General features: G+C 41.4%; 1 protein-coding gene across 1 annotated transcript; it reads right to left on the reverse strand.

The window, feature by feature from the left end:
• Positions 1-6,906: 6,906 nt before the first annotated feature.
• LOC148042971 (interferon-gamma-inducible GTPase 10-like) lies at positions 6,907-11,837 on the reverse strand. Its single transcript, XM_087728041.1, has 2 exons — positions 11,228-11,837; positions 6,907-8,683 (listed from the first exon to the last, which is right to left on the reverse strand). Exon 2 carries the CDS (start codon positions 8,654-8,656, stop codon positions 7,469-7,471), a length of 1,188 nt encoding a protein of 395 aa, XP_087584167.1. The 5' UTR covers positions 8,657-8,683; positions 11,228-11,837; the 3' UTR covers positions 6,907-7,468.
• Between the last annotated feature and the right edge of the window lie 2,179 nt (positions 11,838-14,016).

A 14,016-nucleotide genomic window follows, 5' to 3' on the forward strand; every position in this document is an offset into this window, starting at 1 on the left:
AGAAGGAAGGACTCACTGGAGAAGAGCCTCATGCTGGGAAAGATGGAAGGCAAAAGAAGAAGGGGACGGAAGAAGAAGGGGACGGCAGAGAATCAGGTGGCTGGATGGAGTCACTGAAGCAGTTGGCGTGAGCTTGAATGGACTCCAGAGGATGGTAGAGGACAGAAAGGCCTGGAGGAATGATGTCCATGGGGCCGTGATGGATTGGACATGACTTCGTAACTAACAACAACACAGTAGATAAAATGCAGTTTAGTCCATGGCTTCTAGCAGTTTCTCTAGTGGTTCGACCCATAAATTTGACTAGCTGAGTCCTGAATTGGAACTGTGTTTATTTTTTTTATTTCAAGAAGATATATATTTCCAAAAAGAATGTTGTGGATTGACAGATAATTATTGAAGCTATACAATTAATGCACAGTATAACATTAACAAGGTAAGCAAAGTACATTGGGTTCTTTTCAGCATTTTTAAAAAAAAAGGTTTATGAATTTTCTACTTAGTACCACAGTCCCTTCTCTTTGATTATTTATAATTGTTACAAATAGAATTGGGGGAGGTAAGAAAAATTGAAAAAACAAGAAACACCATTTATTTGGTTTATTCCAGAAATATTTTTGCAGGAGGCCCACCTGTGCCTCTTATGCGATCTTTGCAGTTGATCAGCCAGTTACAAATCCATTTGGGGTGATACTGTCTATCCCACATTTTTCATATCTTACCAAGGTGTCCCATCTCCTCTCGTCAGACACTTCCCACCCACCCCCCCAAAAAAACAATCTTACACTTTATAACAAGATCTAAATAAAAAATTGTTAATAAAATTTTATAGGTCTTTCTCCCAAGTCACAATTTGCAAATTTCTTTTACTAGATTACCACACATGTATATATCATTAAGCTGCATCCATTATCATTTCCTTATTGTTATTATAGTTAATTAATTGTTAGCGAATAAACATTAGATAATAATCTAAGACAATCCAAGAGTTACAAAATTCCTACTTATTAATCACCGAAATCAACTAATTTTTTATTATCAACTTTCATTGTCAAGTGAACTTTCCAGTAATAAAACAGTCTTATCTCTCTTGCCAATTGTGGTGTCAGTCTTCTTTTTATAAGGTTTTTCCTTTCCTTTATAAGGTTTTTATAGATTTCTCTCCGTATTTTGAACTCACTGTTTAGGATTTATATCCAAGTTACTTTTGCCAATACCATAGCATGTATATATTGTTAAACAATGTCCATTGACATTTCCTTGTTATTATAATTGGCTAAAAATCATTTACTATTTATGCCCCATCTCCTCTCATCAGAGCCCCACCCACCAAAAAAAACCTTACACCTTTATAACAAGATCTAAATAAAAAGTTGTTAATAAAATTTATAGGTCTTTTTCCCAAGTCACAATTTACAATTTATATCCAAATGACTACTTGCTTTTTCTAAGAGGAGCAGCTGTCAAGGATTTCCACGCAGGCTGACCGATCTCTGGCCAAAGAATCTGGACTCCTCAGAGGGAAAGGACGAATCGCCTTTATATCGCCCTTATATCGCCCTTATATCACCCTTAAGTGCAGCACGTGCAGTTTATATAATCTTATGTGGCATATGTGATACATCTTGGAAGTAATAAAATGTTCCTGCCGTTTCCTATCAGGCACAGGGTCCAATCAAAGTCCAGGGTTCCTACAGGTAGCAGAGTGAAAAACACCTGCTTTACAGGAAAAAGAAAACAGCGTTGGGTGGCCCTCCCTTTCATTTTTTTCACATAGACGTAGTCCTCAACTTAAAACCATTCATCTAGTGGCCCTTCGAACTTTCATCTTAACTGGAAAAAGTGACTTATGACCAGTCCTCACACTTACAACCATCACAGCATCCCCACAGTCACATCAGCCCAATCCGGGCACCTGGCGATGGGCATATATATTTATGATGCATGAAGCATTCTGGGCCATGTGGTTGCCACTTGAAATCCCAGTTGCTCAGCTGCCCCCCCCCCCCAGAAATGGAATGGGGGAGGGGAGCCAGATTCACTTAATGGCCATGTGACTCACTAAACAATTGCAGTGCTTCACTTAATAACTATGGCAAGAAATCCTGTAAAGTTAGACATGCCTCACTTAGCCACCTCCTTGCTTAGCAACAGCAATTCTGACCCCAGTTGTGGTCTTAAGTTGAGGAGTACCTCTAACAGACATAGAAGAATGAACATTATTTCTCAAACTTGGAAACTATCCAGATTTGTAGACACCAACACCCATAATTCCCCAGCTGGGCAGAGGGTGGAGAGTACAAAAACACATACTTCCTTTTCTAAAAGGAGTAGTTCTCAAGGATACCAACAAATACTGGGGTTAATCTCTGCCCAAAGTGTCCAGATTCTTCAAGGTAAAATGATCCAAATCCCACTTATACACTCTTGAGTGGCATATATGGTACTTCTTGGAAATAATAAAAGATTCCTGCTGTTTCCTACAGCCCTGCCAGAGTCACCGTGGATGACTCTGCTTAACTGTTTAAAAAAGTCTCTAAAAAACGCCCTCTACAGGACGTGCCTCATCTTCGTCAGGAATTTTTCAGCTTTAACCCTTGCTTAGCTCTGCTCGAGTGATGATAAAGTCAGACTAAATGAGGCACCTCGTTCTCCTGCCGCCCCCTGTAGAGGGCACTTTTTAGAGGCTTTTTTACACAGTTAAGCACTAAGCAGAGTCATCCACTGTGACTCTGGCAGCAACTAGCTCAGCCTTTTTCCTTTCACATTGTTTTTCTTTTCATGATGACAGTGGTGAGGCTCTGCCTCCCCTGCCTCCCCTGACTGCATGTCCCTGCTGTATGTTAATGTAACCTTACCGTGAAATAGCATAAACCATCTTATCAAGTTTCCTAGCTGGTCTAAATCCTAAAGGTCCTAAATTTAACCACTGTGCCCTGGAGTCACAGTGGTTAAAGTGCAGTATTGCAGGCAAATTCTGCCCACAGCCTAAAGTTGGATCCTGACTGGGTTCAAGGTTGACTCATCCTTCCATCCTTCCAAGATCAGTAAAATGAGAACCTTGTCAGGGTTCCAAGTAACATACCCATAGCAAACAAAACGGGGATGCAGGTAAATTCCTCAAAGAATAGGTTTATTGGATATGCCATATTGCCACAGGCTGGTGAAAACAGATTCTGAATATTCCCACAGTTTTCACCTAATTAAAAGTATGCTCCTTTCTCAAAACAACCAGCCACATGGTCTAATCAAGTTACTGTCCAGTTACTAGGTGACTCCAGTCCCTTCCTTTTGAGCATCTGCAGGAATATCCTTGGTTTTCAAGAGAAAGTGTTTTGCTTTGACTAAAACACCCCAACTCTCTCTACTCCTCCCCTTCCTCTCCCTCTTCTGCAGTGTGTCAGCACTGAGGTCCCAAAATGGCCTCAATCAGGCCAGCTTCAGGGTTGACAGATCCACATTATTGGGGGCACTTTACAAATAATGCTCCTAACTTGTAAACCACCAAGAGATCTAAACTGCTATAAAGCTCCATGGGGTGATAACTGCAATGCCAATATACCTGGATGAATATCCAAAGCAGGAGGGGAGGGTATGAAAAGTCAGTCAATAGAGGGGGAAGCTTTCCAGAATTTTCCAATTGCTTGGCAGAAAAAAATAACCTTGACACCACTCAAAACCCTTGAGCTGCTGCTGCTTGTGCTCCTCCTCCTCCTCCTCCTCCTCCTCCTCCTCCTCCTCCTCCTCCTCCTCTTCATCTTCTTCTTTATATATATTCCATTGTTTTCCTTTCTTATTGATAAAATATCTGCCTGATAAAAACATAACCCAATCTATTTATTACCTGCACTCAACTCCAACCCAAAATCCAGGGTAAACCCAAAGAAGATGCCATCAAATGTGGGGGAGAAAAGGCTGCTGCTTCTCCAACTGATTCCCCAGAACCACAAAAAACTTTGGGTCCAGAAATGAGGGTTGAAGGCTGCATGGATTTCCTTAACCCTAGAAGTTATTCTGCAATTAGATGATTCCTAGAAACAGTGTACACATTCCTCAGTAGAAAAGAAATTACATTGAAGGCTCCTTTATAGGAAGATAAGCAAAAACTAAAGAGGGAATAGAATTTAAATCCGCCATAGCTAAGCCTACAGAGGGGAAGAGTATATACCCCAATGCTTATTTACTTTTATCAAACGAGTAATTCTCAAAGGTCTCTATGCAGGCTGCAGTGGATCCCTTTTCAAAAATAGCCAGAGTCCTCGGGTAAGAAGGACGGCATCTCTCTTACATACCCTTCATTTCCTTGTGCGTTGTTTCGTCAAATAATAAAAATGTTCCCCTCCTTTTTCATGAGTGAATTCCAGCCTATCAAAATCCGAGCCCTCTACAGTCCCAGCATTAAAAGCAGCTGATTTCCAAGAAAAAGAAACTACTTTTGGATGGCCCTCAGTTTCCTTCTTTGCAAAAATTTGGCAGACGCTGTAAAACAAAGAAGTGTTGTTGTTTTTTTCAAAATTGGCAACTTTTCAAGTGGGTGGATGTCGTAGAATTCCCCAGCCAGAAGGTTTGGTGAAGATAAATGCTTGTTTTTCTATCAGGAGTCGTTCTCAGAGGGATCAAGGCAAGCTGTAGTTGATCTTTGCCCCAAATCGCCAGACTTCTCACAGAGGACTGGATCCCATTTACAAACAATCTTTGAAGTGGGCACTTCTTGCAAAAAACGTTCCTCTCATTTTTCATCACATGCAGCCCTGCCTGTCAGTCTCGCACCCAGAACCCATTTCCATAATCCGGAGCTATCCAGGAAAGAGAGGGGAAGAGGGCAGTAGAACAAGTCCCTTGATTGTAGCACCTCAATTACAGGCAGAAGAATTTCATCCAAAGAGCTCGAAGAAAGCATTGTGAAATGTTCAAATTGAAAGGAAAGTCCTGCACATGAAAAGCCTCATTATTCCTTTCTTGGATCCAATTAATTAATTGTTAGCGAATAAACATTTGATAACAATCTAAGACAATCCAAGAGTTACAAAATTCCTACTTATTAATCACCAAAATCAACAATTTTTTTCTTATCAACTTTCATTGTCAACCTGTATCGTTCCAGTAACAAAACAGTCTTATCTCTCTTGCCAATTGTGGTGTCAGTCTTCTTTTTATCTCCTTTATAATGTGTTTATAGACTTCTCTCCGCACTTTGAACTCACTGTTTACGATTTATATCCAAGTTACTTTTGCCAATACTACACCATGTATATATTGTTAAACAATGACCATTGACATTTCCTTGTTGTTATTATAATTGGGTAAAAATCATTTACTATTTATGCCCCATCTCCTCTCATCAGAGCCCCCCCCCCAAAAAAAAAACCTTACACCTTTATAATAAGATCTAAATAAAAATGTGTTAATAAAATTTATAGGTCTTTTTCCCAAGTCACAATTTACAATTTATATCCAAATTTCTTTTACTAGATTGTAAGAGAGTAAGGATCGAATCGCCCTTATGTCTCCCTTATGTCGCCCTTATATACCCGTAAGTGCAGCATGTGCAGTTTCGTAGTCCTCAACTTACAACTATTCATCTGGTGGCCCTTTGAACTTTCATCTTAACTGCAAAAAATGACTTATGGGTTGGAGTTGAGTGCAGGTAATAAATAGATTGGGTTATGTTTTTATCAGGCAGACATTTTATCGATAAGAAAGGAAAGCAATGGAATATATATAAAGAAGAAGAAGGAGAAGAGGAAGAAGAGGAGCAGCAGCAGCTCAGGGGTTTTGAGTGGTGTCAGGGGGGGGTGTTGTTTTTTCTGCCTAGGAAGGAGAAGCTTGTGGAAGGCTTCCCCCTCTATTGACTGACTTTTCATACCCTCCCCTCCTGATTTGGACATTCATCTAGGTAAATTGGCATTGCAGTTTTGCCATTTTCCTCTGCAATTGCCTATGTGCCAAAGTTGTGTAGCCAGACTGTAGTCTTTCCTGTCCCACACTTGGTAGTAGCATTGACCTCCTTCTCAGGTTGCCACTTTCACAGCTTATATGGGACGGTTGACATTCCAGGTGCCAGAGGGGTGGGAGGGAGGGCGTAGAGGTGGGAAGCCTGGTCCTCCCTCCTGGGTTGCCAGTCTTCCTGTTTAAATCAGGTAGGGAAAGGCACATCAACTCACTTACACCCCATCCATCCATGGACAGTCCTGGAAGCCCAGCCTGTAGCCACTTCACTTCTCAGTCCCCAGATGTATGCAAATCTACCTCCTGCTTGGTTGGGGGATTCCCTTCAATCTGCACTGAGAGCACAGGTGAGCTGAGGAGTGCCAGGTAGGAATCTCACTGTCAAGTGTGACTGTTTACGTTGGATGCATTACTTGGAACCTGACACTCACCCACCTTTCTTCCCTATACTTCATTGAACCTGGCCAATTTTAGGCTGGGCATGTCCAGTTGGCCAGGTCAAAAAACAGGTTTCACAAGAATGACGGGAATTTTACTTGATGTAGCTACTGAATCTTGGAAGCTGATGGGACTTTCCCTCACTCCCTCCTTCTTGCACCAGAACATTTAAGTTGGAATCAGTTGAAGCTCCTTTTCCTCCTGCTTCAATAATGTTTCCCTTCCCTTCCCTGTCCAATCTGAAGCTCCCATTACACCAGCTCTCAGAAATGGCTGTCTAGTCATTCCGTTCCCAAAAGTCTTTATGATTCAAGATTATTCCTCCTGTCTTAAGAGAGCCTTCGCCTCTCCTATTATGAGCCAAGGAACATCCAGACATCTTAGTTCTCAGTCCCTCCAAGTATTTGCTCTTCAGTTTGTAAATGAGTTGAGAAATCTTAGAACAGATAAAATGCAGTTTAGTCCAGCAGCTTCTAGCAGTTTTATTAGTGATTTAATTTGATTAAATTTGATTAGCTGATTCCTGAATTAAACTTTGTTTATTTTTTATTTCAACAAGATACATATTTCCAAAAAGAATATTGTAGATTGACAGATAATTATTGAAGCTATACAATTAATGCACAATATAACAATAATAAGATAAGCAGAGTACATTGAGTTCTTTTCAACATTAAAAAAAAGAATTATGACTGTTTCAACTTACTACCATAGTAAGTACTACCATAATACTACCATAGTGTCTCCTCTTTTATTATTTATAATTGTTACAAATACAGCAGAAAGAAAAAGAAACAGTGAAAAAACAAGAAAAGAAAAACCATCCTCCAAACCATAGAGATAAATCTTGAAGTTTTGCCTTCTCATGGAATAATCTGCAGCCAGAGATGCTTATTTCTTCTTAGGGTGATCAAGCACGTATTTCAATCAGAGAATTGTTTTAAAAAGGAAGCAAATAGGTAGTTCTAATATTTGGAGCCTATTTTTATGTTCTTCCCCTGCTCTCATTTGGATGAAAGGTTTGTCGGTCTCCTTCAGAGGGGAGGTTGGGGCTGCCTTGGATCTTTCCCTGGGACTCTGATCATTTAAGAATTTTTGCTAGAACATTTTGGGCGTCTTCCACAGCATCGTCAAGAAATCTGTTCAAAAAAATATACGTGACAACGAATGAACTTGCACCACCAAACACAGACCCCATAACAGGTATAAAATAAAGAACCGTTTCCACCAGCGATACGCTAGCCCAGATAGATGACTTACTCAAGAGAGAAAGTACCAAATCTCTATTGATTGCGTTGGCTAATGGGGTTTTCTTGATAGCCGACTTCAGCTCTTCATATTCTTTTCCCGTCTGACGTGCCAGAAAGCGGAGGGACCGGTCATCTAAGCCAAACACCCTACGGAAATCACTCAGAGCATTTAGCAAAATTCCAACATCACAAGCCATAGAGAGACCCGGGATAGGCACTACTCCACAAGCACAAGATATGAACGTTACAGTCACTATATAGGATTTCATTGCCTCTTTTTTCCTCATCAATTCTTTTTCTGAGAAAATATGCATAGCCCGTGTTAAAACATCTTTCTGGTGTTCAGGAAGTTCAGCAGCTATTGTCTCTTGCAGAAGAGGGAAATCATACTCTTTTACCTCCCAGCTGGATATCAGAAATACTCTTTCAGGAGGCTCACCTGGGATTTTCAAAGAACCTTGGCAATAATTCCTGATGGTCTCCAGGGTTTTTTCCTTGTTGAAATTCCTTTTCCTCTTTTCACCTTCGATACTGAGATCTATTTTGCTACGTATAAAGTAAAACTTCTTAGTCGTTCTTTGTATTTCCTTTGCCAGCAAAGCATTATTTTCAGTGAAGCGATCAGAGATAACAATAATAAAGACATCATATGTTTCAAAGTTGACTTGCTTTAGATATTCTGCTGCCTTAAATTGAGGTGTTCCGATTCCTGGAAGGTCCCATATTTTTATATTGGGGAACTTAGGGTGAGGATATCCCTTTGACTCCATGGTTGTTTGTGTTACTCCAACCTCGGCTGCCTCATCATCATCATCCATTACACCCCGGATAGCATTGACAAAGGAGGATTTCCCAGCACCAGAATCTCCAGTAACTGCGATATTAAGGGGCAGATTATGCATTTCATTTAAACGTTTTTGGTATTCAGCTGCCACTTCATGGACACTGCCTTTATCCAAATCTCTCTTTAAGTCTTCAAATTCTGCACTTACATTATCTTTTGTAACATTATTGCTCATAGTTGCTCTTTGGTCTCTGCTGTGTATCTGAAAAAGAGAAAAAGACATTTGGATATTTCTCATCTGCCTGGCATTTTGAACTTTACAGTTGGAGAAGAGCCCTGTGAATACTGGGGACAGTCAAGAAAAGGGAATAAGTGTTAGAAGGAACCTTGGCGATCTCCTAGTCCAACCCCATGACCCAGCAGGAGACCCTATACCATTCCAGACAAATGGTTGTCCAATGTCTTGTTAGAAGGCTCCAGTGAGGGAAGACCTACAAGTTCTTGGGGCAAGTCATTCCACTGATTAATTGTTCTCGCTGTCATGAAATTTCTACTTAGTTCTAGGTTGGCTCTCTCCTTGATTAGTTTCCATCTTTTATTCTTTGTTCCTACCTCCAGTTGTTTGGGAGAATAGCTTAGCCCCCTGCTCCATCACTGGAGGTTTTTATGAAGAGACTGGAAAGTCCCTTGTCTGAAATAGTAGAAGTTCTCCAGATTGAGCAAGACTAGAAGACTCCCCAAGGTATTCCATTCCATTCTGTTCTGTTCTGTTCTATTTGCTTTTTGCGCTCTGACGCTTGTTGCTAATTGTATGCAGATCCATTGCCTGATTATCCTTTCCCAGATCTTCCCTTGTATTAATATCAAGATGATTGGTCTGCAGTTTCCTGGATCCATTTCTTCCATTTTTTGAAGATGGGAAACACATCAGCCCTTTTTCAGTCCTCTGGTAGCTCCCCATTGCTCCAGGGTCTTTGAAAGATAGAGTTCAGTGGTTAATTTCTTCCCTTTCTGAAGATGGGAACCACATCAGCCCTTTTCCAGTCCACTGGTAGCTCCCCAGTTCTCGAAGGTCTGTGAAAGATATGTTTCAGTGGATCTGAGCTCCTTCAGAACCCTTGGATGCAATTCATCTGGTCCTGGTGAGTGAATAGATGTTCTCTTATCATTTCCTTGCCTTTTGACTGTAAAAGACTAATCTATTTTTACTGCTTTTGGTACATTGGACTATTTTTTTTTTCCTTTTGCATAGACAGATACAGAAAATGAATTAAGCACTTCATCTTTCTCCCTACTACCCATCACCTCCTTGCCATCTTCCCCCATTGGTGAAATTATAGTTTCTTTTACATTTTTCTTGTTTTTTTTTTACATGGTGAAAGAAACTTTTTATTAATAATATTTTGACATTTGTGGCAAGTCTTACTTTATTCTGAGCCTTAGCTTTCTTCACTTCATCTTTGCAGATATTGGCCTATGCTAGGATTCCGTGTTATTTATGTGTCCTTCTTTCTACTTGTTCTTTTTCTCTTTCAGTTTATCAGGGTTTTTTATGCAATCATGCTGGTTTCTTTTGGACTCCGCCCCCCCCCCTGTCCTTTTCAGTGGTATTCTGCTAATTACTGCCTGGTCCAGTTATTATTAATATTAAACCCAGCTCCAAAAATCCACTTTAAACCCAAAGAAAGCATCATTAAATGCAGGGGAGCTAAAACACCCCAGCTATCTCTACTGCCCCCTTCCTCTCCCTCTTCTGCAGTGTGTCAGCACTGAAGTCCCAAAATGGCCTCAGTCAGGCCAGCTTCAGGGTTGACAGACCCACATTATTGGGGGCACTTTGCAAATAATGCTTCTACCTTGTAAACCGCCAAGAGATCTAAACTGCTATAAAGCTCCACGGGGTGATAAATAAGCCTAAATGCTCTTGCTATCGCTGAAGCTGAAGTCAGTCTTGCAAATCTGGAAGTACTTCACTTTTCGTTCCCCTTTTTGCCAAAGAACTAGAGAGGGTCCCTCTTGTGCCTCCATTTACATTCCTACTGCTGGCTATGTTGCCTTTCATCCGTCTGTTCTTTCTATTGTGTGATAAGATCAAGTTGTAATCGTATACTATGACAACTGGTGCCTTTCATAACTGCAACGCCAATTTACCTAGATGAATGTCCAAAGCAGGAGGGGAGGGTATGAAAAGTCAGTCAATAGAGGGGGGAAAGCTTTCCAGAATGTTCTCCTTCCTAGGCAGAAAAAAGCAAACCCCTTGACACTACTCAAAACCCCCGAGGTGGTCGTCGTCCTCCTCCTCCTCCTCCTCCTCCTCCTCCTCCTCCTCTTCATCTTCTTCTTTATATATATTCCATTGCTTTCCTTTCTTATCGATAAAATATCTGCCTGATAAAAACATAACCCAATCTATTTATTACCTGCACTCAACTCCAACCCAAAATCCAGGGTAAACCCAAAGAAGATGCCATCAAATGTGGGGGAGAAAAGGCTGCTGCTTCTCCGACTGATTCCCCAGAACCACAAAAAACTTTGGGTCAAAAAACTTTGGGTCAAAAAACTTTGGGTCCAGAAATGAGGGTTGAAGGCTGCATGGATTTCCTTAACCCTAGAGGTTATTCTGCAATTAGATGATTCCTAGAAACAGTGTACACATTGCTCAGTAGAAAAGAAATTACATTGAAGGCTCCTTTATAGGAAGATCAGCAAAAACTAAAGAGGGAATAGAATTTAAAAGCAAAGAGTACAAAATCCGCCATAGCTAAGCCTACAGAGGGGAAGAGTATATACCCCAATGCTTACTTACTTTTATCAAATGAGTAATTCTCAAAGGTCTCTACGCAGGCTGCGGTGGATCCCTTTTCAAAAATAGCCAGACTCCTCAGGTCAGAAGGACTGCATCTCTCTTATATACCTTTCACTTCCTTTTGCGTTGTTTTGTCAAATAATAAAAATGTTCCCCCCCTTTTTCATGAGTGAATTCCAGCCTATCAAAATCCGAGCCCTCTACAGGCCCAGCATTAAAAGCAGCTCATTTCCAAGAAAAAGAAACTACTTTTGTATGGCCGTCAGTTTCGTTCTTTGCAAGAATTTGGCAGACGCTGTAAAACAAAGAAGTGGTGTTTTTTTTTCAAAATTTGAAATTTTTCAAGTGGGTGGATGTTGTAGAATTCCCCAGCCAGACGGTTTGGTGAATATAAATGCTTGTTTTTCTATCAGGAATCGTTCTCAGAGGGATCAAGGCAAGCTGTAGTTGATCTTAGCCCCAAATCGCCAGACTTCTCACAGAGGACTGGATCCCATTTACACACAATCTTTGAAGTGGGCACTTCTTGCAACAAATGTTCCTCTCATTTTTCATCACATGCAGCCCTGCCTGTCAGTCTCACACCCCGAACCCATTTCCATAATCTGGAGCTATCCAGGAAAGAGAGGGGAAGAGAGGGCAGTAGAACAAGTTCCTTGATTGTAGCACCTCAATTACAGGCAGAAGAATTTCATCCAAAGTGCTCGAAGAAAGCATTGGGAAATGTTCAAACTGAAAGGAAAGTCCTGCAGATGAAAAGCCTCATTATTCCTTTCTGGGGTCCTCACTTTCATGCCGAATGCAGAAAAAGAGTGGCAGCCAAGAAAATTAAAAGAAGATTGTAAGAAAAGTGTGCATGGGATCAAATTAAATACAGTTTAAGTCAACGTTACTCCCTACTGTGTCACAATTCACTCTGGGGTAGAAAGAGGAGAGGCCCTTTCACACTCAATGGTGTTGACTAATGTAGATTGGGTGATCCATCCTTGGGGGAAGGGATATTCTTACCCTCCCAGGAGTACCAGAGAGACTCAAATCAATCAATCAATCAGAATAGAGCTGGAAGGGGCCTTGGAGGCCTTCTAGTCCAATCCCCTGCTCAAGCAGACCTTATACCATTTCACCCATCACAATTTTGTCTACTCCCCCCAAGGTGTTTTTTAGTCTTCCGAAAGGTCCCTTACCATTCATAACAGTAGATCCACCATGGAAGTCTCAGGCATGGAGGTGAAGGAGCTGGGTGCACAGAATACGGTCTAACTATGCCTCCTATTGTCCCTGTAAGAGCCGAGGTGACACAGTGGTTAGAATGCAACATTGCAGGCAAACACTGTCAGGAACGCAATGGGTTAATTCAGCCTCCCAACCTTCCAAGGTCAGTAAAATGAGGAGCCAGATTGTTGGGGCAATGTGCTAACTCTATAAACCACTTAGAGAGTGCTGTAAAGCATTGTGAAGCAGTATATAAGTCTAAGCGCAATTGCTATTCTTTACTCTCTTGAAAGCATCCTTTTCTTCCACGACATCCATGCACTGTTTTATTTGTGGCCTATGAATTCTTTAACCACTTCTCACCTCATTGTTTCCAACATCTCACCAACTCCATCCAACCACAACTTTATCAAACCTTCTCTTCCACTTGACCAATCCACCCTTCCCTCTCTTAGATGTCTTTTGTGATTTTACAAGCGAATCAAGTATATAGGAGTCCCCACACATCTACTCTACTCATGCTATACTAGATACCATACTCCCAGATTCACCTGCTCCATGAACGTAAATGCAAATGGAAATTGATACCTTCTTCCCTGCTTCCAAGGGCAGTTGTAGAAATACTCCTGTTAGAAAAGCAAATATTTCTTAAGTACGTTTCAATATCCCATTGAGTTGATTCCCCAAATTCCAGAGGGCCCACTCTTCACACACCCACACCAGTGGTGGGTTTCAAAAAATTTTGGAACCTCTTCTGTAGGTGTGGTCTGCTTTCCGGGTCCACTGGTAGAACCTCTTCTAACCGCTTCAGTAGATTTGACGAACTGGTTCTACCGAACTGGTACGAAACGGTAGGAACCCACCTCTGACCCACACCCACAAGCCCACATACTCACCCCTTGGGCTTATTTCAGCCACCTAGCCACCAACAGACCCAGCACAGGTAGTCCTCAACTTGCAACAGGTCACTTAGTGGTCACTAAGGATTCAAAGTTACAACGGCACTGGAAAGAAGTGACTTATGACCACTTCCCCACACTTATGACCATTGTAGCATCCCCATGCTCACATGATTTACATTTGGATGTTTGACAACTGACCCTCCATTTACGATGGTTGCAAACCAATGATCCATTGGTTGGTATTCTTGGCTGTCCACAGTGTTCCCCAGGATCTTCTCCAGCCCCAAAGGTTCAAAGTGCCCGACATAGGTGAGAAACATCCCAGGGTCTCTTTTATAGCAATAGCAGTAGACTTATATACCGCTTCATAGGCCTTTCAGGCCTCTCTAAGCGGTTTACAGAGAGTCAGCATATTGCCCCCAACAATCTGGGTCCTCATTTTACCCACCTCGGAAGGATGGAAGGCTGAGTCAACCCTGAGCCGGTGAGATTTGAACCGCTGACCTGCTGATCTAGCAGTAGCCTGCAGTGCTGCATTTAACCACTGCGCCACCTTGGCTTTTCCTTTCCAGATATTCTGCAGCAAACAAAGAGCAAGGATGGGCAGTAACGATCCTATAATCAGAGAATACAAAGACTTAAAGACTTAAGAGCCAAGGTGGCGCAGTGGTTAAA

This window comes from Thamnophis sirtalis, unplaced genomic scaffold (assembly GCF_051295495.1).
Source record: "Thamnophis sirtalis isolate CommonGarterSnake01/CBP01778 unplaced genomic scaffold, rThaSir2_p1.2 scaffold_13, whole genome shotgun sequence".
NCBI lineage: Eukaryota > Metazoa > Chordata > Lepidosauria > Squamata > Natricidae > Thamnophis > Thamnophis sirtalis.

Excerpts from the sequence above, each read along its gene's own strand:
- LOC148042971 (XM_087728041.1), bottom strand. The coding sequence starts at position 8,656 with ATGAGCAATAATGTTACAAAAGATAATGTAAGTGCAGAATTTGAAGAC.